The 26,233-nt window shown below is 38.8% G+C and overlaps 1 protein-coding gene across 3 annotated transcripts in view; it reads right to left on the reverse strand.

Moving 5' to 3' along the window:
* Positions 1–26,233, reverse strand: part of rbks (ribokinase) — a 40,794-nt gene that overhangs the window by 10,506 nt on the left and 4,055 nt on the right. For all 3 annotated transcript variants that reach the window (XM_042387732.1, XM_042387731.1, XM_042387730.1), the window contains exons 3-7: positions 17,766–17,898; positions 16,672–16,735; positions 16,096–16,158; positions 14,821–14,985; positions 6,761–6,852 (exon numbers count right to left, since the gene is read on the reverse strand). In XM_042387732.1, coding sequence (XP_042243666.1) covers positions 6,761–6,852; positions 14,821–14,985; positions 16,096–16,158; positions 16,672–16,735; positions 17,766–17,898 — 517 coding nt within the window. The remainder of the gene's footprint in view (positions 1–6,760; positions 6,853–14,820; positions 14,986–16,095; positions 16,159–16,671; positions 16,736–17,765; positions 17,899–26,233) is intronic.

Genomic DNA, 26,233 nt, shown 5'->3' on the forward strand with positions numbered 1-26,233 from the left:
TAGATTAAATAGCATCAAGTATCTAAAATTATATTTTTACCATTCATGCCCATTTTTATTGATTGACTGGAATTACTTGATCGGACCTGCAAGCCACTAAACAAATAAAAAATCCAGTTTTTAATCAAATTTTTATTACAGTATTTTATGATTGATTTGGCTCAATTTTCACAACAACAAAGTGTCAATGTGCTAAACTGCTTATTGAAAGAGACAAATTGACTTGCTAAATTCTTACCTTTATACACAAAAGTGAAAAACACTAAATCACATGCTCAGTCCTCAGAATACAGACATCTGATATTAGCACACATTAGCACATGTTGATTGGTAAGTGTACAGATCATTGAATCTTTGCAAAATGTGACTGTAAATTTGTCCGTAGCATTGCAACAACTGATAATCACTTCACTGCTAAAAGAAAAAAACAAAGGAATTGATTATGTATTGAGTGTTTGTTAGAGTAGTGTGAATTGTGGTTTAATGTTAAGTGTGTTTTTTCAGCATTAAAGTATTACTTAAAGTATTTTAGATGATTACAGTAAGATTGCAAATAGTTGAAATATCTAAGGACACTAAGGTTTAGTGTCCTGAATAGAAGCAAAATGTGTGAAAAAGTTTACTTTGGAGAAAGTAAACTGATGCAGTCCAGTCACAATCTTCATTTTGTCTTTTATGAATGGACTCTATCATCTACAGTATATTTACAGTGATACAGCATGTTCAATAAATAATTCTTTCTCTGCATCATTTCAAAAACACATTTTTTTCCATCACTATGAGTAATATTTTGAGGAAACGAACGCTGCAGACTCTGTTTTGATGATAATTGAGTAACAGTTTGACAGCATTATTTGATAACGACAATTATATTTTGTAATGCAAAAATGATGAAAAGTCAGTGATATATAAACAGTGACATAAACAATGTGGTGACCCTCTGATAAACTGAAACTGAAACTGATAAAACAGCTTGACAATTTTGAGGCCAATTTTGTGTTCAGAGTTTTTAAAAATTTTTTAACTCTGTTGTGCTAATTGAGCCAAAGAAATTGTAAAATACTGTCATATATAATTTTTACTATCTGAATATTTATCTTGTATGGTTACTTTACTGTTTTTGTTTTTCTTTTCCTTCTCCCTTTTTTGTTTTTACACACAAATGCATATAGACAGACACAGCCCACTCACACACACTCTCGCACGTAGCACAAATGTGGTGGAACGTCTGATTTTACTCTCGTAATGTACAACATTCTGTCTTTTATTTATTTATTCTTTTTCCTTTGTTTTGTCTCCTATGTCTTATTTTGGACTTATTATATTATTGTAATTAAACTAATTAAAAAAAAGAGATTATACTAAAACTGTAAAAAATAAATTACCTGCTATGAAATAAATAATAAATGAATTACTGCTGCAACTTCTGTCCTATCTTGAACAAGAGAAAAAACATTTTGAATACCTTTGAAAGTATTACATTTTGTTCATAAAACTGTGCATGGAAAACATGTGAGTGTTTTAAAAAATCCTGTAATGTGACTAATTGAAATCCAAGTGATTTTACGTGTGATCATCAGGAACTTGAAGGGATGACACATTGTGATTTCTATTTTAGATTGGACTTCCTCTCTACAAATATCAGCAGTTTGGAAAACGTAGAAGCATAAAAAAATGTCATCGTTACTCTACGCTGCTATATCATGCTTCTGTGAAAATGTGTGAGACCCCTTTCAGATTGGTAAATGATAGAAACGTGGATCCATTCCGGCACGTGAGGTCCTCAGGTGGACATCAAAGATAATTCCCCTCACTATAAAGCAATTCAGTAGAGTATGTGGGCTGAGGATCAAAGAGTGCCTGCACTTTGTCATCCTTAAGCCCCTCTATCACCCCCCCCCCCTCCCCAAACCCCCCTTAACCTGAGCATGGTACAGTGAGACCACACACAAACATACAGACACAAACACACACCTGTACATAATGCATGCCAGCTAACCTCACAGGGGAGGGTCACGGCACGGTTGACACCAGTGTTGAATGAGGGTCTGAGGATCCGATCCTCCTTGTTTTTTGTGATCTGTCAAAGTGAACAATGACCTTGGACAGTTCAAAAATAAACCGCAGAGTGTATCAGTGCTTTTAGAGCCCGCAGCCACCCTGGTGCTGTCGGATGCCAAAAGAGAAAAAGAGCTGTTTTGTTAGTCATCAGCTTCACACTAGGGCAGGGAATCAATCTACCTCCCTCTGTGTACAAGAATATGAGAAAGTTGAATTATGTGTCTCTGTATGTGTGTGTATGCATCATACACACACACACAAGTGTACACACAAGTGGGTAAAGCATATGCAGTATTATATTGTTCACTTGGTGGGTGTATTTCCAAGAATGTGTATATTTAGACACATTTCCAGGGGGTGGAAATAATGTGCTGTCATTACAGTAATTTTGTGTATTTATATTTTTAACATGCAGTTTTCACTTTTGCTGTACCCAAAGTTTAGTATATGTTCAAGTTTAAAATGTATGTCATTATTTATTATTTCAGCAAATCTTACTCTCGCACCTGTAAATGAGTAACTTTATATTGGTGTATTTTGAGTTTTTTCTATTGAATTAGTTGGTCAAGTACAGTATAATTTGACCAAAGCCATTTACATTACTGTATTTTCTGACCTTTTCAGGTCCTCATTAGCATTACAGCATACACTGTTTGAGGAGGAAAGTGGGCCTGGTAATAAGTCCTGGTCATTTTTTGATTTTTGATTACATAAATGGAAACTCAAGAATCTGGTTCAATCCAGTTTCAGCGAGCAATGCAGCAAGAAACATTAGGTCACAGAGCATATAATCATAATTTATGATTAAATGTACCAATAAAAAATAATGCTCCTAATTTACAGGAACTAGATTTATACCTACTGGAAGTACTTTTTATGCAAAAGTGAAGAATTATATGAATTCAAAAACTGAACCATGTGTACTGCAATGGTAAAAATTTGCCTTTTAAAAAATATTCATATTCAGAAAAATTCAGTGATGAATTGCTGTGATGAGGCATTAAGAGTATGGTATGGAGTGTTATTTTGCTTTTGGCTGTTGAGGCTCATAGGTACAGTAGTTTTTTTTATGAAAGTATGTTTTAATATTATAATTAATTGTCATATTATAATGCTGTAATCGATTACACAGATGGTTCGTGTGTATAGTGGTGGAGGAAGTGTTCAGATCCTTTACTAAAGTAAAAATACAAATACTAACATATAAAAATACTTAATTACAAGTAAAAGTCCTGCATTTAAAATCCTACTTAAGTAAAAGTACAGAAGTATTATCAGCTAAAGTTTAAGTATTAAAAGTAAAAGTACGTGTTTTCAACAAAATCGGTCCATTACTGATATACAGTATATACATATTATAGTTACTAAGTATTATAATTAAATGACATTATATTATTAATATAATATTATTTATTATATATATTGGGCCCCTCCAAAGGGTCACCAAAGGGGTTGTGAGATGATTGATGGGAGAGGAAAAAGAAATAACAAAGTGATACACAATTTGTATTCTTTTATCTTTTTGTGAAATATTGTTGAAATGTTCTTGATTTTATCGAGTGTATCCTTTTTGGACCGGAAATGGCTGTTGATGACATGAAACCATATAAGAAGGGAAAATGTCTCTTCAGTGGAACCACAAACAACTCACAGATATCTGAAACATGACTAAGAGCTCAAACTAGATTGCTTTTTTGTAAGGGGTCACAGGCCAAAAGGATTGGGATCCACTGGTTTCATCTTTAATAATGTGTTGTATTTTAGAAATTTATTATGTGTGTTTTTTATTGTAAAATCTAAATCTGAAAAATAACTAGTGACTAAAGCTGTTGAATTAAGGTAGTGGAGTAAAAAAAAATTCCCTCTGAAATATAGTGGAGTGGAAGTGTCAAGTAGAAGAAAATGGATATACTCAAATGAAGTACAAGTACCTTAAGTACAATTTTAAGTACATAGTAAAATTTACTTGAGTAAAATTACTTACTAAGAGTTACATTCCACCATCGCCTGTGTGGAAACCATTAGTCAACCGCCTACTTCTCTTTTCTATAAACTGTAACATTGATGCTAAAATGTATCCATGATTGTAGCTTATTTAATAAATACTTGCAGTTTTAAAACAAAGTCTGCTCACAAGAGGTTCTGCCCAAAAAAATCAAGGCCCTTTGCTTTGATAAAATGCACAAATTCAAAAATTTTTATTTTTGGTGGCTATATGATTAGAAACAAGACTTAAACATATTGACCACAAATCAAGCAAATACTATATATATTATACTTCATCACAGATGATAATTTGTGCAGCTTGCTTGTTGACTGAACACTGTCAAAGACAATCACAACAAAAAAAACCCACTGTATTTAACATATTGCACTTTAAAGTCGCTACTCAGTTGCAGTAACAATAGGAACAAGCAACAATGTACTGAATTTGAAATTTGAGTTTTTAATTTTTTATCATAGACTGAAAAATGCCTCTTTAACAGTTTAACACTGAAAAAAATGCTGTACAAGCGGCCAGTAAATGTGTGGGATACTTTTGTGCTCTTTCCATTCCAGCACACTGCATAATATATTAACATGACTGTACCTCCATGACCTGACACTCTTTAAAAAAAAAAAAAAGAAGAAGAAAAAAAAGAAAAAGACATGTGCTTTCGTCAACTCTCCCTTTCATGTTCCCACACCTGGCTACAGCATCTCTCCACCCTGCATCACCACATCAAATAGAGGCTCCAGGGCAAACTCACATCCACTTTATCCCCAAGGGGGAGGCTGACTCAGCCAAAGAGCACATCTGCCCTGTTGTTTTTACTACGATTCCCATCTATCCCTGCCCCTGTCGCTCATCTGTCATCGGCTGACAGTAAAGCCGTGAGGTGCCATTACTGACTTACTTACTCCCCTCTTCATACCAGAGAGTTTACATGTATAGCTAAAGGCTACAGTGGTGCTATTGATGTGCTGGTGGGGGTCATGACCCAGGAGGTAAAGTTGAGTCACTGTGAAAAGTTGTGTGTATGTGTGGGTACTCATAACATCTCAAACCTCTGATCTTTATCTTTTACAGAAGAGGATAATTTTTTTTATTTTTTTTTACCTATGCATGACTTAGTGTCACACAAGTTTTCCACTGTTACTAATGATTGGACATATTTAAAGTGCATCGCGTGTTGATTTTAACAATCATGAGTTAACTGACTGTTCACTAAACTCCTCCTTCAAACAATTGTCAAATTATAGCTTAGCAACAGTAACCTAGCACGGCAGGCCTATCTCTCCACAGGCTGGAGTGGTGTGCATGAAGTTGTAGTCAGAGAGATATTTCACAGTGAGTTTATCTGCTATAATGTAAGCTGCAATCATTAGCATGTACGGATAACTAGCTTACATTGGTAACCAGCCTTTTTATTTTAAAGGTCAATGAGCATATCAATAACTAACTACATTAGTTTGTTAAATTACAGGTTTAATTAACAAAGCCCAGTTCACAACTAGCACATCCACTGTGATACAATTAGCAACTTTGTCCTGCTCTATATTAGAATTTGGTAAGTTTAAGCTCCAGCAACCTTAGCTAACCTTACTTGAGATAGCATTAACACATTGGTTAGTCCTCATTCTAAAAGCCTTTTCTCTTGTAACATTAAAAGTGAAACATACTGTTTGCAACTACGAAGAAGTAAGCTAAGCAGCCAAACAGGGTTATGATAGAACTAAATATTTTTTTCTTTTCACTTATATGGCTAACTAGCTCTACACTGAGATACAAAAAAAATGTTGTTTCTTTATTTCCATGTCCTGTACATGCATCATCAACCAGTGAGGATGCTCACTTTTTATGTGGGACATGAGCTTAAGTCTCAGTTTTTTTAACGCATTAGTAAGGATGTAGCCTTCAAGTGTATATTTTCATTTCTTGTTTTAAAAAGAGCCAGCTGGAAACATTAAAAAGTCAGCTGGAGAAAACCTTTTCAAAGAACTCATGGTGCTAACGTTAGCTTAATTAGCCAGTTAGCTACAGCCGATAAAAATCCACTAGTGAGTCATTTCAGCCGAAAAAAATCAATGGTTCCTTGCTAGAAATCATGTTTCTTGTCTACCTGTGTGTGAAATCAATAACCTTTTGTTTAAAAAATGACTAAGAATTTTAACTGGTAAATTTGCCACCGTTATCACCCTAACTTGCGTATGTGCCATGCGAGGATACAAAGCTTGACAGGTGCAGCAACCTTTTGCTTACCTATTAATGTGAGTGTATACTGCTGGAAGTAGCCATTAGAAGATGGGTACACTGTGGTCATAAAGGGATGGACATGGTTAACAGCAATACTCAGGTAGACTATGGCGTTTAAAGGATGCTCAACTGGTAAGGGGCCCGCAGTGTACCAAGAAAATATCCTCCACACCATTACACCACCACCACCATCCCAGTAGATCAGCAGTTTCTGAAATACTCAAACCAGCCCGTCTGGCACCAACAACCATGCCATGTTAAAAGTCACTTAAATCACCTTTGCACCCCATTCTGATGTTTGGTTTGAACTTCAGCAGATCATCTTGACCATGTCTACATGTCTAAATGGATTGAGTTGCTGCCACATGATCGGCTGATTAGGTATTTGCATTAACGTGCAACTGAACAGGTGACCCCATAAAGTGTGTGTGCGTATGTGTGTGTGTGTGTGTGATTCATCACCTCAGACTCATTACAGCAAAACACATCAGAGGCTCTGTAGAAATCTGGATCCAAGTCAGCAATGGCCGGCGCTGGGTTGAATATTGTCTTCACTGTAACAAGAAAGCAGGCAGTAATCCATTTTATTGACCATAGTGTCAAACATTATAATCTATAGGTCAGTCAGGATAACAGGCAGTCATTAACAAGGTTGAACAAATATAATTGTTCTAAATAATGCAGCCAGTTATAGTTGTCAGCTCGCTTTTTAAAGGATACAATTTTGACAATGTCCCCCAGTGACACATTTTACAATTGCGTGATGCTTTTTTTTTTTCTCCATTTGCTAAGCTTCACTGTCAAGGTCTGGCATTACCTTAATTAAGCTTTCAATGGGAACAAAGGCTAGTGGGCTACCGCTGGGGATTGCTCTCGCAGGCAAAGCTCAAGTGGATAAGCTTCTATAAAAAGACACCTTTTAAACGATTAAATTAGCATTCCCCGGAAAAGAACGCTGCAAAAAAGGCTGCTGCTCACATCCTGTCGCTGTAACCCCTGCATTTCCAGGACTGTATGTGTGGAAAAGACTCATCATGAGGTATATAACCCTATATACTGTATTTGTGTCAGTGTGTGGGTGAGATGAGTTGTGACCCTTTCTGTGTGTGTTAAGGAGCGCAAGAGAGGGAGAGAGCGAGAGAGAGCAAGAGTGTTTGTCAGAAGTAATCCTCTGTACGTGTTGCACATCACTGTCTAATGCATATTCATGAGCGGCAAGCATTAATGCGTCTAATACCATGATTTCTGTGTATGTGTGAGGATAAGCCCAGCTGGACGAAGCGATTAATTCTGATATCTCTGTGTACAAAATAAAGCCTCATGCAAGTGTGTGTGCATGTGTGAGGGAAATATATGTTTAGTGTTGGTGACATCAAAGTCTGTTGTGTAAAAGTGTGTGCCTACTTTCCGTGTGTGTGTGTGTGTGTTTGCGTGGGCACGAGAGCAGCTGCGTGGGTTTGCGCAGGGCTTTGGCCACCTGGCGCTTTGAGGTGGATGCTGGGTTGCTCGCAAGTGAAAGTGGAAATAATATCTCCCTTTTTCAACACACACACACGCACACACACTTGTACTGCACTGCATGTATAACCGCATGAGCCAAGGCCATGTCACAAAAAAAAGTGACACTGGGCTCTCTGTCTCTTCTTCCTGTCTCTGTCGACTGAATTGCACCTCAGTTTTCATCATTTGGTTTCCAAGACAAGTGCAAGATCTCGATGTCTCTCCGTTCTGCATAAAAGGAGGCATCTCCTATTTTTTTCCTTGCCTTTCCTCATCCTTCTGTATCTGCTCTTCATCTCCTCCTTTCACTATGAAATGCAGGTTTAATCTCTTTTTATTCTTGGATTTATTTTATCTTCACCACCTACAGAACTTTTTTTCAGCAACACTTCTAGCTGGCAACAAAGTGAATGTCAGATGTGTCATGATCCTCCTTTAAGTACTCACAGACACTTTATTAACTACTACGTGAATTTTGATTTAATATTGAATGTTTAATATTTAAATAATTATGTTGCCTGAACTTTGGATACTAGAGAAAATACTATTTTGTTCTGTAAACACAAGAAGAGAGCAGAGGCCGAGTTCTCAATCAATTTCTGATGCAGTGAGTCTGAAGAACATTAAAGAACTCTTGAAGATGAAAAAGATGCTTGAGGAAAATATTTTTTTAGTGTCTCTCAGGCAACACATGTAGATAAGGTATATTAAAAGCCTTTATTTATTCTGAGAGTAAATAAAGAGGGAAACCTACTGGATTTTCTAATGTTATGCTTTAGTATATCTGGATCTAAATGAAGAAATAGATTCATGATGTGCTATCATTTGTTATCTTGATAATATTAACATTTTTGATATTACTGGAATAGTGTGTTTTATTTGTATAAATTCTGGTTTATTATCAATTGTTTTTATTACCTTTGCCACGATGAATCACGATGACATCAGTTGGCATTCTTAAATATTAATATGCCAGACTAAATAGGCTTTTATATACTGTGCCTTTTGTTCTTTTGCTGCCTACAGGCCTCAGTACACTTCAGATAAAAAGCTCTAACAGTGTCTGAAACTCCCTTTTTTCCAGCAGCAAAATCAAACATTTTTTTTGTAACTCTCCAAAGCAGACTTTTTTTTTTTATTCTCTCTCTTCACACAACTACTTTCGTCACTTCTCATGTGTGCATCACCGTGAACGCCTCCGAGGAGAGACTGTCCGAAAAGCGTGCGCTGGTATATATCCATTTAAAACAATTTACTGTGTTGAGACAACAGAGACACGCTAAACAGGAGGCAGCCAGGAAAAGGTTATGATGGTAGGTCTCCCTGCCTTTAGTGCGTCAATTCTTTACAGCTATTAACATTTAAGCCTTTAGATGTGGTCTGACAATGCATCATACAACCTATTTTGTTTGAAGCACACTGAACTCTTAATCATAATATTAATATCACATTTAATATAAAAAGATGCAATACGATATGCTTTACAAAACATAAAAAACACAAAAAACAGATGCAAGAAATAGGAACATTAAAAACATAACAGAAAGGATTTAAAATAGGGAGATTTAAAATGAAATGAATAAAATCAACAGTAAATAAAATGCCAATTAATAGGCTACTTCAGGTGAGTGATATATAAAAGGTTTCTAGCTAAGAGAAAGAATATATGAAGAACACTTATTTGCTGCAACTTGTACTGTCAATAAACAATCTTGAATCTTGATTAAGAGAAAGGGGACTCAGTCTTTGCTCTTCTCCCTCGTTACGCTGTTATGCACTTAACTGTAAAATTGGAGCGTGTGTGTAAACCCTGTGCTGATTATGTAAGCATGATAATGTTGTTAAGTGGAGAAACATATGTGGAGTACTTAGTGGCATTAACAGACACCCATCAGTCACAACAATCTTTTTGAAGTGAGGCGCTAACCACATACGCTATGTAAATAAGATTAATGGTGAAAATATCACTGAATCATGTAAAAGGCTTACTCATGCTGTTGTCTTTTTCTCAGACTATTGTCAATAATTGTATTATTATTTGCAGTCATCTGCGACGCTGAGGAGGAAGTACGATTTTGTCCTCCACTATCTGCTCCTCTATCTGCCACCTGCGGTGTGACCACAGTGTTTACGTCAAGCATGTCACTTTGGCGCTGATGTCGTATGCATGTTCCCGGTGCTCATGAAGTATACATGCAATAAGCGACTAGAAGACTGCCGAGGATGGAAGCTTATCAATATGCGCACATGAGCAGCTTGCGTGAAATCCGTAATACACTGATGCATGAAGGAATCTGCCTCGCTGATGCAAGGAGCTGCTACTGTAGACGTCATATTTAACCAGTCTGTCAAGTCTCAGGTTGCTTTGTTTTGCTCTCCAGGTGTTAGTGAAACCACACAAATACACTCCGGCACATAAACAAATACACACACACACACACACACACACACACACACACACACACACAGCTGCTGGGACAGATGTGGTAATACTGGGCTGTGTGCATACTGAGTCACGTCTGGCAGGAGAGTGTGCGTGCGTGTGTGTGTCATGACTCTGGGCTTTTTTGCTCGGAGGTTCAAAGTCTGGTCGCACATGTGCTGGAAGAGCGGCCAAGAACGCTGGGGGAAATGTTTCAGAAAGTACAAAAATACAGCAGTTTGTCGCTGTGGTCGATTTAAGAGGAAAGGTGGATGGAAAACAAGGGCAGAGCGAAACAAGAGGAAGATGGAGATAGCTCACACACTTTTACATGCATGAACATGCACACACACACACACACACACACACACACACACACACACACACACACACAAAAGACATGAGTCATCAGTGCGTATGTGAAAGGGCTTTAAGAGGCTCTAATTGCATCTGGTGAGAAATATAAAAGCGGCTTCTTGCTCAGACAAGGAAGGGAGTGGGAGGGGAGGGGGGGTGGTGGGGATGTGGTGAAGACGGAAGAAGAAAGAAAGAGTGAAACTACACAACTCCTACCATTTCCTCAGTTCTTAGAATTAATTTAACTCGATGAACTTCTCCATATTAAATGGTAGATGGCAATAAATTACGCATATTCATGTTTTCTTCTCAAATAATTACATGCAAGGAGAATAAACTCTTCCTAATAGGTTATCTTGACAAGTGTTGAAAGCTGGCATCCACAGTATGTGTGGCTTGATGGTGACATTTGCGTAATTTGAGCGGCGCTTCACCCCCGCGTCATTAAATCCTCACCGCCAAACCCATTAACACCCATTCTCTCCAGAGAACTCCATTTACGCAATGCTGTGGTACGTCGAGGTGGCATCTTTGCCAAGCGTCTTCGTTCGCTTTGCCTCTCTCCCGCCACATGCCGAGCCTAATCCCGTGGTACGGTCGACGCGGTGAGGAGGGGGGCTTGGAGAAAGAGGGTGGCGCTCAGCGAGGCCATCTGGGTATCCCATCTGCAACACAGTTATGGCTGCAACTCTTTCGTTCTGGCAGCCTGCAGCGAGCGATTACCGGCGACAGGCCCTGATGACAGGGGCGAGAAGCTCCCCAGACGTCTCCGATGACGTTGAGGACTTCTAATAATAGGATGCTGTTAAAGATGACTAGCTCGGTAACCTGGTTATCAGGAAATGGTTTGAAGAAGGAGGGGACTGAGGGAGGGTAGCGGTTTAAAACAGGGTTTTGTTTATTGTTTCGGGTTTTAGGAATGCATGTACAAAAATGGTGGTTGACGCAGAATGTGAGGGGACAGAACAAACATCAAAATACATTTCCATTTTAAGTTTGTCCACTTCCCACATTTTACTTGATAAAGTGATTCCAGTTCTTGGGAAGCCTCTCTCTGTAGGATTGTAAATGTGGAATGCAAACAGACTAATGACTGTATCTTTCTATCATAAAAAAAGCATCATAACACTAAGGTCAGACTTTAAAAATCACTGATTGATAAATCAATTGATTAATAAAAGACAGACAAAATCGTGAGGCATGTTTAAAGTGAGATTATGTCGTTTCTGCTGAAGAGCTGCTACTGTGGCCGCAAGTAGCAATTACTGAATTCTCTTAAGTCAGTTGCTTTAAAGTTGTCTTTAAGGCTGGGGTATCTTTGAAACAAACTAGTTAGAACAAAGTGTCTTCTGAACACATCTGAGGGCAAAAGTGCTCTTCTGTTCTGAATCACCACACTGGCAGATCATGTCATCACATAGTGTTGCACTTGTTTGTACACACAAAAAGTGATGAAAGTAGTTGTATGAAAAGAAGGGAACAGCTCCTGCTTACTTTCTCACCTACACACACCTGGATAATCAATGTGTGGAGTGGGTGTGCTTGTTGAGTTGTCTGTTGCAGCCCCGCCTAATACTGACATTGGCAAGGTGTGGGGGAGTGGGTTTCACATGGTGTTGGACAATCCAACATGCTCTTTGGTTGAAATGTACTGATGCCTTTAGGCCACTGCCAGAGATCAAGTGGAATGAGACCACAAGCCAAGAGGAAACAAAACATGTCTCCTGCTGAGTGTGTTTACTACTTGTACTAGCTTTGTGATAAGATTTGTGTATCTCTCTATATAAAGCAAGGAATCTCTGTCTGTCTGTATGTATGTATGTTTGTATTTATGTATGCATGTTTGTCCTTCACATATCTCGAGAACCATTCATCTGATATACTTCATACCTGGCAGGTGGATTGCTGTAGAATGGAAATACGGACAGCGCCAGTCTGCCATTGCAACCCACATTGCGACATAGATGGGGTTACATCCGTAGTGATAAGAACTATCAGAGAATGAATGGAAAAAGTTCAAAGAGTTAAGCTCTATTCCTGTTCCTCACATGCGGGAACTTTGTATGTATGTGCAGGATGTCTCAGCCACGTTTTGAATGGGCACTGCGGTTCATCCCATCAACTTCAGCTCAGCTCAAAATTGTAGTCTCCCGATGTGTGAGGCGTTTAAGGAGCATTGGTAAATTGTAGCATCTACTGATAGCCTGCTTGTGAGGTGTTTAGGGAGTTTTCGTAAATTGTAGAGTCTACCAATAGTCTGCATGAGAGGCGTTTAGGGGACGGGCACTGTTCTCTCTAGGTATTGAGAAATCGGCCGTTCCGAATGGGCACGTTTTAAACAGGCACTGCACTAGTCTATCTAGTCTAGTCTAGTCTATATAAAGCAAGGACTCTCTATCTGTCTGTCTGTCTGTCTGTATGTATGTTTGTCCTTCGTATATCTCGAGAACTGTTCATCCGATCTAGGATGAGGAAATACGGAGTGGAAATACGGACAGCGCCACTCAGCCATTGCAACCCACAATGTGGTTGGAGGTGGGATTACATCCGAAGTGTTAATAACTTGAAAAAGTTTAAGAGACTTAAGCTCTCCTATTGAACTGTGTACTGTGAATGAAACTTGGCATGTACCTTCAAGACTTACTGCAGGATAGGGCTGGGCGATATGACCAAAATCTCATATCCCTATATAGGTCATTTCATATCCTGATAACGATACCTATCCCAATACAGCACATTTTAATTCAATGAATTAATAGTTGGTCCGTCCCCTCCGTCTTCCCCCACCGACATAAAATCGCCTCGGTGTGTGCTTTTACATAGCATGCAGGTGTTCTGGATTCAGAGGTGTGACGGAGATCAGATTGATCAGTGCTGTAAACTCTGCCATGAGGGAGGACAAAGATGTTACTAGGACGAGGGGAGGACATTTCTCCTCGTTCGATAACGTTAAAAGTTAAGTTAGACTTTTCTGTCGGCTTCCCAACTCACTTTAAAAAGACAAGAGGAAAAGAGAGAGAGAACAGCTATGGTCAAGTGAGCTAGAGGGTAAATGAAGAGAGGGAGCGCTGGTAGCGAGAAAGCCAGTGAATCAGATCAATAAAACATTATTTTCTGATTGTTTCACAGCGGTTACGTCCTGTGGCTGTAGCAAAGACTCTCACACACTGAGCTGAAATTAAAAGAGCGCACATAAATTTGGTAAATAACATAATAACAATAACACTCTACTGTGTTTTGCTGTCATTTATAGTCGCCGTCTCGCTGCTTCTCTGCTCTTTCTCGGTGCGGGCGGGGCTGAGCCCTCCGCACGTGTGCAGCGCAGCAGAGACAGACAGTGGTGGAGAGATGACAACGACTAAACTCGTTATGTTACTGTAAATAAAGCTTTGCGAGTAAAAAGCCAAGAAGTCAAGAAGAGTCATTTATTAATGTAATCAGTGTAAAAGATGGACAGACTCCAAATGACGAAAAATATTGCCGTTAAGAGTGTGAACGATATAGCATAATATGACATGATAGACATTTTTCTCTCGTCACACAATATATATGTCATATTGCACAGCCGTACTGCAGGATGTCTCAGACACGTTTTAAATAGGCACTGCAGTTCATCTAACTAAAAAGGAAGAAATATGTCTGTATGTCTGTCCTTCACAGATCTTGAGAACCGTTAATCCTATCGCCTTCACACTTGGTGGGTGTATTGCTGGGGACTCAAGGATGTGCAGTGTCAAATTTGGCGCAATTTGGATATGCAAAACATTTAATATTAATAAGCTTTGAATAAACAGGTGAACAGTGAGCTGCTCAGCTCTGTGTCTGAGTGCAGCAGAGGGCTGTTTGATATAAACACTGTCACATCACAGCAGGGCAGGGCTTCTGAGCTCCGATCTTCTGAGCTTGATCCGCTCTGACTGTCTGAGCGGGACAAATGCACGCGCCCTGCTCAGTGAAACTGCCCGAGAGAGAAGAACGAGTGCAAACAGGAGAAAAAAAGACAGGCAGCGGCAGTAAAACTAGCCAATAGGAGTGCAGACATGTTTTACTGGCAGCAGAATCAACCAATGGAAGGCCGTAAACTGCTTCTACGGTTCAACCTCAGTTTAGTCTCACTGGTGAAGTTTCTGTCTTGATTAAAACCATTTAATTTATTAATTCCTTATCATTTTAAATTAGTTTTGTAAAGTTTGTCAATTGATACAAACATATGCAGCAGAGAAGTACATTGACACCCACACACCTTTGTTGTCCTGAGCCATGCGTAGTGCCTGCAAAGATGTTGTCGGGCTGATCTCCAGCTGGCAAACCAGCACTTTTGCACAGCTGATGGCTGGAACAACTTCCTGTAGATCCTTGCTGCTTAGTAGCATGTTGGCACCGGCCACAATCACAATGGCATTCTCACCTGTGCATGGACACCAAATGAGATGTGTGAGAACACAACAGCCACTGAATGATAACTGCTAGATAGACTCCATGGGAACTCTCAGGTCCATAACTAGGGTTAAATTGGGGCTATATGACATAAAAACTGCAGTGATATACTGCACATTTTATTTTTACTAACTGTGCCTGCCAAGTCAGAAGGGCAATAAACCAACTGACATTTGGCTTTGAAGAAATTAGATATCAATGTAAAATTGGAGCTCATTGACACTCTTCAGTAACCTAATCCATCTGCCTTCAAGGCATTTATGAACTACAAAATCAATGACGACTTTAAATGAACTGTGGCATTCAGGTACTTGTTGTATTAAGCATAAACACAATTTGTCATTATATTGTAACCTACAAAATACTTAAGATAAACCCAATTTTCAACACATAAACCCTCATATTCCTATAGCTATATTTATAGTTGATTTATTGGTTTGGTTTTGTTCTTGAACCTTCCTTTTTACCAATTTAGGAAAGAGCTGAACACATATAATTGATTGATCTTTTCACACTAATGCACAATGGCACAAGCACAGTGTTTTATGGATTATTATTTGTGCATTTCTATCTCTTAACGTGCCACTATTAGATACACCTGTGTCTACTTACAAAACAATTGATTTTAACAATTGACTGCATTGTACATATGGGGATATACTTTAAAACATTTCCTGTCTATGTTAAGTGGTAGAAAAAGGATGCAGACACAATAGTGCATTCACACCTCACAGCGTTTTACATCACCTGACTGTATTTGCTATATGACAGAAATTGCTCTCTGCGTGGAAGGGCTTGGATTGTGGCAAATTGGAACCTGTGGATACTCAGCATTGTTTGGTGCACTTAAGCATTTGTGTATGTGAGTGCGTCTGTGTATATGCAGCGATTACAGTCACTTGAGTAGTGGTGAGTCTATGGCCTTACAGAACGCATGGGTGTGTGTGTGAGAAACGGTGAGAAAGAGTGCACTTAAAGCACACATGCACTCTTGGTTGTGCGTGCATGCTACCATTTCTACAACTCGAAGAGCTTTTAGGATCTCAGCAGGGTGGTATAGACTAGCGGCAAAAGCATTTACCTGCATCGTTGACAATGATGGAGGCAGCTCCTGTGGCTGCGTCAGAGGTCTGCCCTACAAAGTCTGAGAAAGAGAGGGAAGATGAAAGGTGCAAAATAGACTTTGAAAGCATTATTTGTCTTTCTGCAAAAAAATAAACTTTTTTCTGGTTTTTTTTCCTTTTTCAAGCTGTGGCCAAAAACTGAGAACAACTTTTAACAAACACATCTAAAAAAAGACAAAATGTCAGCAAACTAATCCCTACTAATTGCTTGCAAGTGCATTTGGCTCTATAACTGGTTTTGGCTATGAAAAGTAGACAGACCAGAAACATCTGGAGTCTAAATGTGCACTGCATAGCCTTTGAAAAGCAACTATATTTCACAACAAATCCATTTGGCTTAACAATCACTAGCTATAACACTAGGTTCTTTCAAAAGTAGAGAAACTTTCCGGTATATCCATAAGCCTTGAGTGACTACAAAGAATTTACCAAATGCAGACTAAAAAGCATGGCCCTGAATGTGATCTTTGTGCCTTGCAACATGGAAATAGCAATCAAATTGGCATGTAATGCAAAACAAACATCTATCTTACATGTGTGTACGCCATTGTCCTTGAAATTCTGGATATAATTGTCTCCAAAGAAGTCTTTACCAACCTAGGAAAGATGGAAGGCAAAACGATTACAACAAAGAAAGTGTCAAGCTGGGTCAGACTTGGTTAGCGGCAACTTTTGAAAAGTAGTATACTCAAACCTCAGTTGGGTTGGATTTTCGTGTGCCCTGCCAGCATACTGGCAAAGTGCCGCCGCCGAAAATGTGCAAAAACGAACACACAAAAGTCAACAAACGCACACACGTGCAAACACACGACCAGCTGCGCCAAGCCTTGAAGACACGATAACCCCGCCTTCACGCCTCTTCATGCCCACCTCGCTTTCGTTTTCTTTCCCTCCTTCCCCTCTTCGCCTGATCCGCACTGGGATGTCCACATCTGTAGCTACTTTGGGTTGTGGAGGGGTCCCCACCTTGCCCAGAGGCGCCTACTTCGAACCCACGCTTTTCAAAAAACGTGCCAAAACGCGGGCACTTCTAGCTGCCTGTGATAGTGGGTTGGGCTGGTATTGGCTGCTTGGCCCCATTCTCTTTGAAGAGCGGTCTTCCGTCTTGGATGTTTTTGACAAGCCCGGGTGTCTATTTTTGGGTTCTCCCCATGCCCGGAGAGCTCCTCCCGCACTGGGTTGTTATCGATTGGGCCTCTTTGTTCTGACAGAGGTGGGGCTTCGTTGCTTTAGTGCTCGGGTTGAAAGGCCACTCTGAGCTTACTGATTGGAGACTTGGGGTTGTATGGTATGGGAATAGGAATTGTTTGAAGGCTCGCAAGCGTGGGTGGGCGTATGCATGCGGTATGGTATTGATCAAGAGAAAATGAGGCACGGAGAGTTGATGTGGTGAAATGACTTAAGTGTGAACAATGGTTTTTGGGAGTTGTTAACTAGTTGGTGGACTATGGTAGCTGATGGCTGATTATTTGTACTGAGTAAGACATGGATGAGCCAAAGGTTGGCAACTCTTTTTTTCTCTGTGGACGTACACACATTCATGCTAGGAACCAAACAAACACACACTGAAACACAAACTAATACAGCGGTGCAGTGTATGGCTGTAAACTTGATTCTGGTGTCATACCTTGCAGACCATAGCAGTCTTAGCCCCCAGTCTTGCAGCCTGAATGCATTGGTTGGCCCCTTTTCCTCCAAAGCCGATGAAGAACTTATGGCCGTGGATGGTTTCCCCTGCTTTGGGTAGCCTTGGTGCCTTGCTGAGGGTAAAACACAGATAGTGAGCACAATCTCGAGGAGTACAGATTGACTTAAGGAATTTATTTGATAAGATTTAGGGGCCAAAAAAATGTAAGGTTCCCCTCTTACACAGATGCTTAAACATGCTTGGAGTTTGAATATGAATTATTTTTTTCATCTCAACTCTATAGACTTTTTAAACTGCAGATAAAAGTTTGATTTTTTTTTTTGGCATTGTGAGTGTTCTGCATTCAAACCAAGGTACAAGGGGAAATGTCAAAATGTGAAGGTAACCCTTCAGGGCTAAATCATTCCCTGGCTACGCTATTTATTTATGCTTGTAAAATGTGCAAAAACACACAAATGAGAGGTTTTTGTACAGTCTGCAGAAGATTATGTCTCTTGGTTTTTTGAAGGTCTTTCACAGAAAGGTCAACAAAATGCAAACATTGCCAGAATGAATGGAGCATAGGAAACTTCTTTTTTTCCTTGAGTGTTTTTTCACCTCTCCCATATTCCATACTCACTCACAACAGCCACAGTAAAAACAGACAGACCATGAACTCAAAAAGTGCTTCATCACTCTAAAAAGTACGATTTTGCCTAGACATTCAGTCAGATATGCCTGTGCAACGTCTCCAAATTTGCAAATGATGCAACAGGCAAAACGCATAGATGTCTCAACTTGACACTGGCTGCACCAGTAATCCTGACTCATCAGTGTTGGGTAAAGTCACTCCCCTCCCCTCAAGGTTGACATGCCACAGGTGGGTGCCCTCAGGGAGAGCTGTCTGTTCCCTGATTCGTCCAATCACAGAGTGGATGGTGAGTAACATGCGGCAGAGACAACAGACAGTTCATACTGTACGTCAGGACTCTGTGGTTTGGCCCCTGGCCAGTGCTGCCCAGAGCCAAAGGATTTGTGGATGGCAAAATGTTGTCATAAACTTGTTTTTCACCCTGTTGTTGCTCTTTTTTACACTTTTGTGTGTGTGTGTGAGTGTGTTTGTGGCAGGTGTGCTATTACAGTAAGTTCCCTCAATCCCAGGATTTCCAGTAACTGAGACGCTGATGGCAAACACTGGAGGTTGTTATAAATGCTGCTGTTTTTGCACCGGCGTGTGAAAACACTAAAATTCCCAAAGCTATAACAGGATGTAGGGTCAGTGAGGCTGAAATATGGTGAGAAGGAAACGGAACAAAGGCTGAACACATGTAAACACACACGCACACATACACTCACACCTCCTCCACACACACATTACCTACACTACTTCTTGGTGCTTCTGTCTCAGTAAATTTTTAGCACCTGTGTCATCACTGTGTGACTCTTGGTGAGAAAAATATCACTCATACATTCTAATCTACACATTCATTTAAACACTGAGAGACTATGTTTCAAGAAACTTTTGCCAAGAGAAAGTCTTATATATATGTATTTTATATGTAAAGATATGTATAAACTTTGTGACAATGGAACTCCAGGAAGTTACTGCACCCGGCCAAGAAATAGTCTGGCATATTACCATCTATAAAACCACAACATGTTGTTTATGCAATTAAGTTAAACGAGATATAACGTGTTATTAGTGAGCTTTGGAAATGCTCAGTGGTGGAAAGTGACTAAGTACATTTACTCAAGTACTGTGCTTATGTACAGTTTTGAGGTACTTGTACCTAACTTGAGTATTTCCATTTGATGATACTTTATACTTTCTATTCCACTACATTTATTTGACAGCTTTAATTACTTTTCAGATGAAGATTTGACACAATGGATAATAAAACAAGCTTTTAAAATACAACACATTGTTAAAGATGAAACCAGTGGTTTCCAACTTTTTTGGCTTTTAACGTCTTACAAAAAGCAGTGTGTAGTCGGGGTCACATTTCACATGTCTATGAGTTGTTAACAGCTCCACCAAATAGTGATTTTTCCCTCTAAACCTCTCACATGGTTTCATTTCAATAAATGTTCAAATGATCCAATATTTCACCAAAAATTAAACATTAGAGAAAAAGTCCAATTGAAAACATATTTGTGTATCAGAACTTTGTTTTTTCTTCTTTCCTCTCCGATTAATCATCTCATGACCCCTCAGATTTATCTAGTGACCCTTTAGAGGGGCCAGACCCCTAGGCTGGGAACCACTGGATGAAACGAACTGTATATTAAGTAGTTGAAACTAGCTCCACCTCCAGCAGCTACAACAGTAACATGCTGCTCTAACACTGATGCTTCAGTTTTAATAAACCACTACTTTTACTGCAATACTTTAACTACATCAAGCTGGTAATACGTAAGCAGGATTTTTCATGCAGGATTTTTACTTGTAATGGAGTGTTTTTACATTGTTGCATTGGTACTTTTACTTAAGTAAAGGATCTGAATACTTCCACCACTGGAAATGCTGGTAGGCAGATTTTGTTTGGACCCTTGGACACAGTCGGGCTAGCATTTTCCCCATGTCAATCTTTGTGCTTAGCTAAGCTAACTGGCTACTGGCGGTGGATTCTACTTTAGCGTACAGACACATTACCCATCTGCTTCAAATACAAATGCAAATTTTGTATTTGGAAATTCTGTTTCATAAGGTTTGTTTTTTTCACATGGTTTGTTTTCTTCACATAGGCTAAGAAGGTAATAAATAAATGACATTTTTGATGGAAGGGGATATGATATCACCAATTTGATTTTCTGCCTGTATGAATGAAATTTCATTGTGCATAAGAGCTGCAATGACAATTGCTTGAGAGGTTTGATCTTTTAAAGGCAGTGTATCTGATTTAACAAGTTTTTTTTAGATTTAGGGGACACTTTCACAAACTTTTGGGGGATTTTAAGTTAATTTTAGTAGAGGGTCAAGCTTAAATATGAAAATGGTTGTTTGCTTTCCTGCCGAGAGTTAGATGAGAAAATTGCTACCATTCTTTCATTTGCCTCTTTAGTATAAAACTAGATCCAGGAGACAATTAACCTTTATATAAAGTGAACTTTAGTTCTTCTGCCTGCCCTCTTGTTTAGTGTATGACAAGACTAAACTAACAAAGGGAGTTTCTTTGTCAGGTATTGTGGGTGAAAGGTTCGTCATGTGAACAGGAGAATTTCTGTGACCTTCCTACACAGGTCAATAAACAATGCTCTGCCTTCCTGTTTTATGAAAATGCCCAGGAAACTGATTTGTTGCATAATATTTGATCTAAACATTTAAGTGCAACATAAAGTTTTAACATACAATAAAAGTTAAACAAACACATTTCGAAATTCTTAAATAAACCCACCCACGCCTCCTCATGCCCAGAGAGACACATGTCTATTGTTGTCTGTGGTGAGTGCACCAAACAAACAGGACAGTTATGTGCTAAAGTGCAACCTCAGTGCTTTTTCTCCCACGGAACCAAAGCAGGTGTTCAGTGACGTGCAAGTGTTTGCTTTGAGGCTGGCTCTCATTTCCCTGTCCTCTGACTCTATTAAAGTAATTCCTCAGCTGTTGGTGAGGAACACTGGGAAGTAGACTTGGGCAAAAACAAACTGAAATGATGTTTTCAAGGTTTGAATTAGAGCTTGTTTTTCCAGTTCCACACACAGTATCCAAAGTGAACTTCACAATCAAATGAAAAACAGAGAGAGTTCAAGCTTTTGCCTATATGAATCAACACATACATATAAGTATGGATACCACATGGTTAAACTAAACACAGAGGCCATTTAAGTGTGATAATCCTTCAACTCATATCCCAGACAAGTAGCTCTTCAGGCAGAGGTTTTTGTTCTCATCTTCTGTAATTTTCCTTGTCTGTGAAGGTCCCTCTGGTTGAAGCTTCAGTAAATCAGGGCAAGGTAAAGGGACTTCACAGAGAACAGGTTCAGCAACAAAGCATACCTTACATGGACACGGTAAGCTGCTTTGCTAACAAGAGGTTCAGTGTCGGAGTAGGACGTGGGTGTTTATTTTTGTGTGGTCAGACCATTTGTTGGAGCCACGTGCATGTTGCTATTATTCACTCAGTGGTCAGAAGCAGCCTACATCTGGGGATATAATAAGCCACTTATCAACCTATTCAGTCTCTGAATTGGTCGCACTTATGGAAACATCACATATTTGTTTCTTTTTTTTTGTTTTACATTTGCATAAAAGGCGGCCAGACAGAAATTTTAACAGAAGAAATATTGAAAATATTAGATATCATACTTCAAAAATCAAAAGCCAATATTTTATCTTTTTTTTTTTACTTGAAAAGAAAACAACACTCAAAAGCAACACTGTCTCATAGTACCTTACTGAACAATAAAAATAATAGTCTTTTTCCTGACTTTTTCTTAAATCTTGCTCAAAAATTACTTATTTTAAATTAAAAAGTGACTTGTTTTATATCTTCAGACCTCAAAATATCTAAATAAAACAATAGGAGAACAGAAAATCATTAGAAATTCTCACAACACATTGACATAAGGATCACAAGTACACAATCCTTCATCTGAATTGTGGAGCAAAAAGACTGAGAACCACTGCACTAAAACATGGTCTAAAAGGTTATATAAGAGCTAGAAATCCAACAATTTGCACTCACCTGCAGATGTATTACAATAACCAATCATTTAAGAATGAAACACTTCAGCTACGGTGGCACGCACTGAGTAATATTTTGAGGAATAGTTACACAAAGAAATATGACTTCATGGACTGACTACCTGACAGCTATGTGCTCAAATTTGAGAACCATTCTATGAAAAACATTGGATAAAATTAGGAGTACTGTGCTTTTATAGAAACAATCCTGTGGTACACATTGGATCTGCTCCAGAATTTGGGGAACTCAGGTTTCAGCTGCAGGTGAAAAGAGTCTCCATTCAGTAAAGTGTGGCAGTAGGGGGCACTGTATGGCTTTGACAATGGGTTAAAATCCTTGCTGGCTCTGCTCCTCCTCTCTGTGCACTGCAGATAGACGGCAATTACACACAACCTTTTACTACCAAACAACATGCTGTAAAAATGGAGCATAGTATGCTCTACAGCCAGACTGATATTTTATAACAACATGTTACAGAGATTTGTATTACAGTTGTGTGTTTGAATGGCAAGGCAGAAGCAGAGAGAGCGAGTACGAGTGTATGTGTGCGCGCGTGTGTGTGTGTGTGTGTGTGCCTTCATGTCTGTCAGTCAATTGTACCACCACACAAACACTGGCTGTTCAAGACAACTGGATTTCTAACTTCAAAGCCATGCATATCACTTTGAAGGGGTGCGAATGTATTCCAACTACCCTCCCCTCTCCCCATTCTGACCTCCATCCAAAAAGCCCCAACCCCACACACACACACACACACATACACACTTTCCAGAAACAGACCATTTCCCGTTAGCTTATTAGGGTCTTAATTGACAACTCCTGCCCTTCAAAGCGCAGAGTCATGGGTTGAATTGCTAATGAGCAACAAAATAAATACTTTCAAAAAAAAAAAAAAAAAAAAAACAGTAGGAGAAGGCATATGTTTTTGATAAGTGGGGACTTGTGGAACAGAGCGACAACTAAAATGTGACAACTTGAGTTGGAGTGCGTGCTCGCAAGAGTGCCATGAAACTTTTTTTTTCCCCAGAAGCACAGATTGTGGTTGTTTGTTCAGATCAGCCATTTGCTGGCACCCAGGTGACAGTTATTTTTTTCCCGGGTTTTACATAAACGAATACAATACAAACTTTATAATAAAACGGTCGCACAAGCTCGAATGACGCACTTCTTCACGCTGACAGCTGGACGTTTAGTTGGCTGGAGCCCATGTAGACTTCTGACATTGTATTAACGTCATGTGTCTGTTTGATTGCATCACTCCTCACATAGGTTTTGGTAAATGAGGGTGACAAATTGTTTTCAACTAATTCATTGTAACTGGAGTTGATGACTAACCATTTATGGGAAAGGATCTTATTTGGCTAAAGAACCACGTATGAGGATGATGCAACGCTGACATTTTAGTAAGCAGTAATTATTATCTGCACACTTTGAATCCTTAAAACCTGAGTCGGATTTCACAAGTGATGATCAGACCTGCATCGTTTGTCAATGACGGGATCAATTCTTTGGTTTCTGTATAACAATAAAAACTTACTGGTGTAATAAATCAATTTTAATACCTTAGAACAACAGCTGATTAAACTATTTTAAGGGTTTTAAAATCAAATGTAAAGATGGATAGTAGCAAAAGGACCATCGATGTTCCCTATAACATTTTGGGCTTTCAGGACAAGCACTGAGCCAGCAGCATTATCTAAGTTTAGACCACTTCCTCTATTCTAGTGTAGACAGGACTGTACAGTCCATTTCAAGCCGTGATGGAAAACACCCTTCACCCCATATGCCATATTTTCCACAAGCATGCATGTCAAAATAAAATCCCTGAAGGAAAATGGTGGTTGTTGTGGTGATTAATAACAATAAAGGGAAACATGTTTTCGGCAAAGACCACTGTGGTGAAACTGTATTAGTTAAAAACAGTGGTTCCTAAATCTTTTGGCTTGTAACCTTGCAAAGTGAAGTAATGTCTAGTTGTGACCTTTAATCGCAGGATATGGTCGCAGTGTGGATATGATTAATGTTCAGTTTAACCTTTTTAGCCATGCTAGCTAGGATGTCAGTGTCGGTTGGCCTGTCAGTCCAGCGCTTTGGTCCAGACTGAAATATCTCAACAACTATTAGATGGATTGCCATGAAATTTTGTACAGACATTCAAGTTCCCCCTTGGGATGAGGTGTAATAACTTTGCTGATCCTTTGACTTTTCCTCTAGCTTCAACATGATAAGTCCAAAATTTTATTTGTCTAGTACTTTGGTTTATGACCAAATATCTGTAAAACTAATCACATTCAGCTGGACACATTCCCATGAGCCTCAGCTGCACTTTGAGTTTAGTGCTAATTAGCAAATGTTAGCATGATATAACACGCTAAACTAACATTAACAACTAACATCGTGTGCATGTTAGCATGCCGACGTTAGCATTTAACTCAAAGCTCCACTGTACCTAATTACAGACTCACAGAGCTGCTAGCATGGCTGTTTTGTTCCCTTTTGGACTGTTTTATTTGAAAGAATTTTAGAACCCAAAGGAGCTGAAAGTATTTCACTAGAAAAAATAAAAATAAGGAAAAAAGTAAAAGAGGCAAAAAAATAGGGTTAATATTTTGTCTGCATGTTAGCTCAGAGGTTTTACTGGGGTAGGCCAACTAGAGTTGTGACCTCCCTCGTGTTGATGTATATGTTGCCCATTACTTTATTTCTATTATTTTTTGTCCTGTATTGCTAGGATTGTATTTATTCCTTGGCCTGAACTCAGTTTTTTTTTATCTGAATTTGTTGGCTTTCCTTTGCTTATTGTGAAATTTGCTTTCATTGGCCTCTGTATTCAATGCATCCCTGTACGGCCCTATTAGTTATCCTAATTAATTTCAAAATAAACATAATTATGTGTGCAGGAATACTATTTTATTTCTCATACCTTATCTTGTCTTCATTTTTATCTACCCTAACCTAAACCCACAGGTTGGGGACCACTAAAAGTCAGATAAATAGACCTGTAAATTAAGGCTGCAACAAACAATTATTTTTATTACTGATCAATCTGTCAATAATAGTTGTTTGGTCTATAAAAGGTCAGAAAATGGTGAAAAATGTCGATCAACGCTACACAAAGCTCAAGATGCAACATAAAATGTCTTGTTTTGTCCCGACCAACATTCACAACCCAAAGATATTCAGAAAAAAGAAAACCAGAGAAGAAACCAGAAAATATTCACATTTAAGAAGCTGCAACCTGAGAATTTCAGCATTTTTTCTGATAAAAATAACAAAAAACATGAATTTATTATGAAAATAGTTGCTGATTAATTTTCTGTCAATCGACCAATCGATTAATTGACTAATTGTTGCAGCTCCACTGAAAATATTTTCAAAATACCGGTCCCAGTGCTGTAAAACAAGGTTTTTTTAACTTTTACAGAGATGATGAAATACACAGATGACTGCACATATTGTTTATACACTACTCACTTGAGAGGTTTAATGTTTGTGTGTCCAATGTTTTGTTTCATTTATTTTAATTTATCTAAAAGCTCTGGTTGACATGACAATTAAATTATCTTGTGCTTGAACTTGAAATATTTCATCAAAAATATATCAAACATATCAGTCGGAAACTTCTTGCAAAATCATTTATATATTAAGAAATACCACGAAGGGTCTTGACTCAAAGGTTGAGAAACTCTGCAGCACATTTTTGAAATACGTGTCCTAATATGGCAATGAAAACTTGCCCAATGTGCTGCTTCCTGTTGGGCACACCTGAGGAAGCAGAGGAGT

The sequence above is a fragment of the Thunnus maccoyii genome, chromosome 16, assembly GCF_910596095.1.
Source record: "Thunnus maccoyii chromosome 16, fThuMac1.1, whole genome shotgun sequence".
Taxonomy (NCBI): Eukaryota; Metazoa; Chordata; class Actinopteri; order Scombriformes; family Scombridae; genus Thunnus; species Thunnus maccoyii.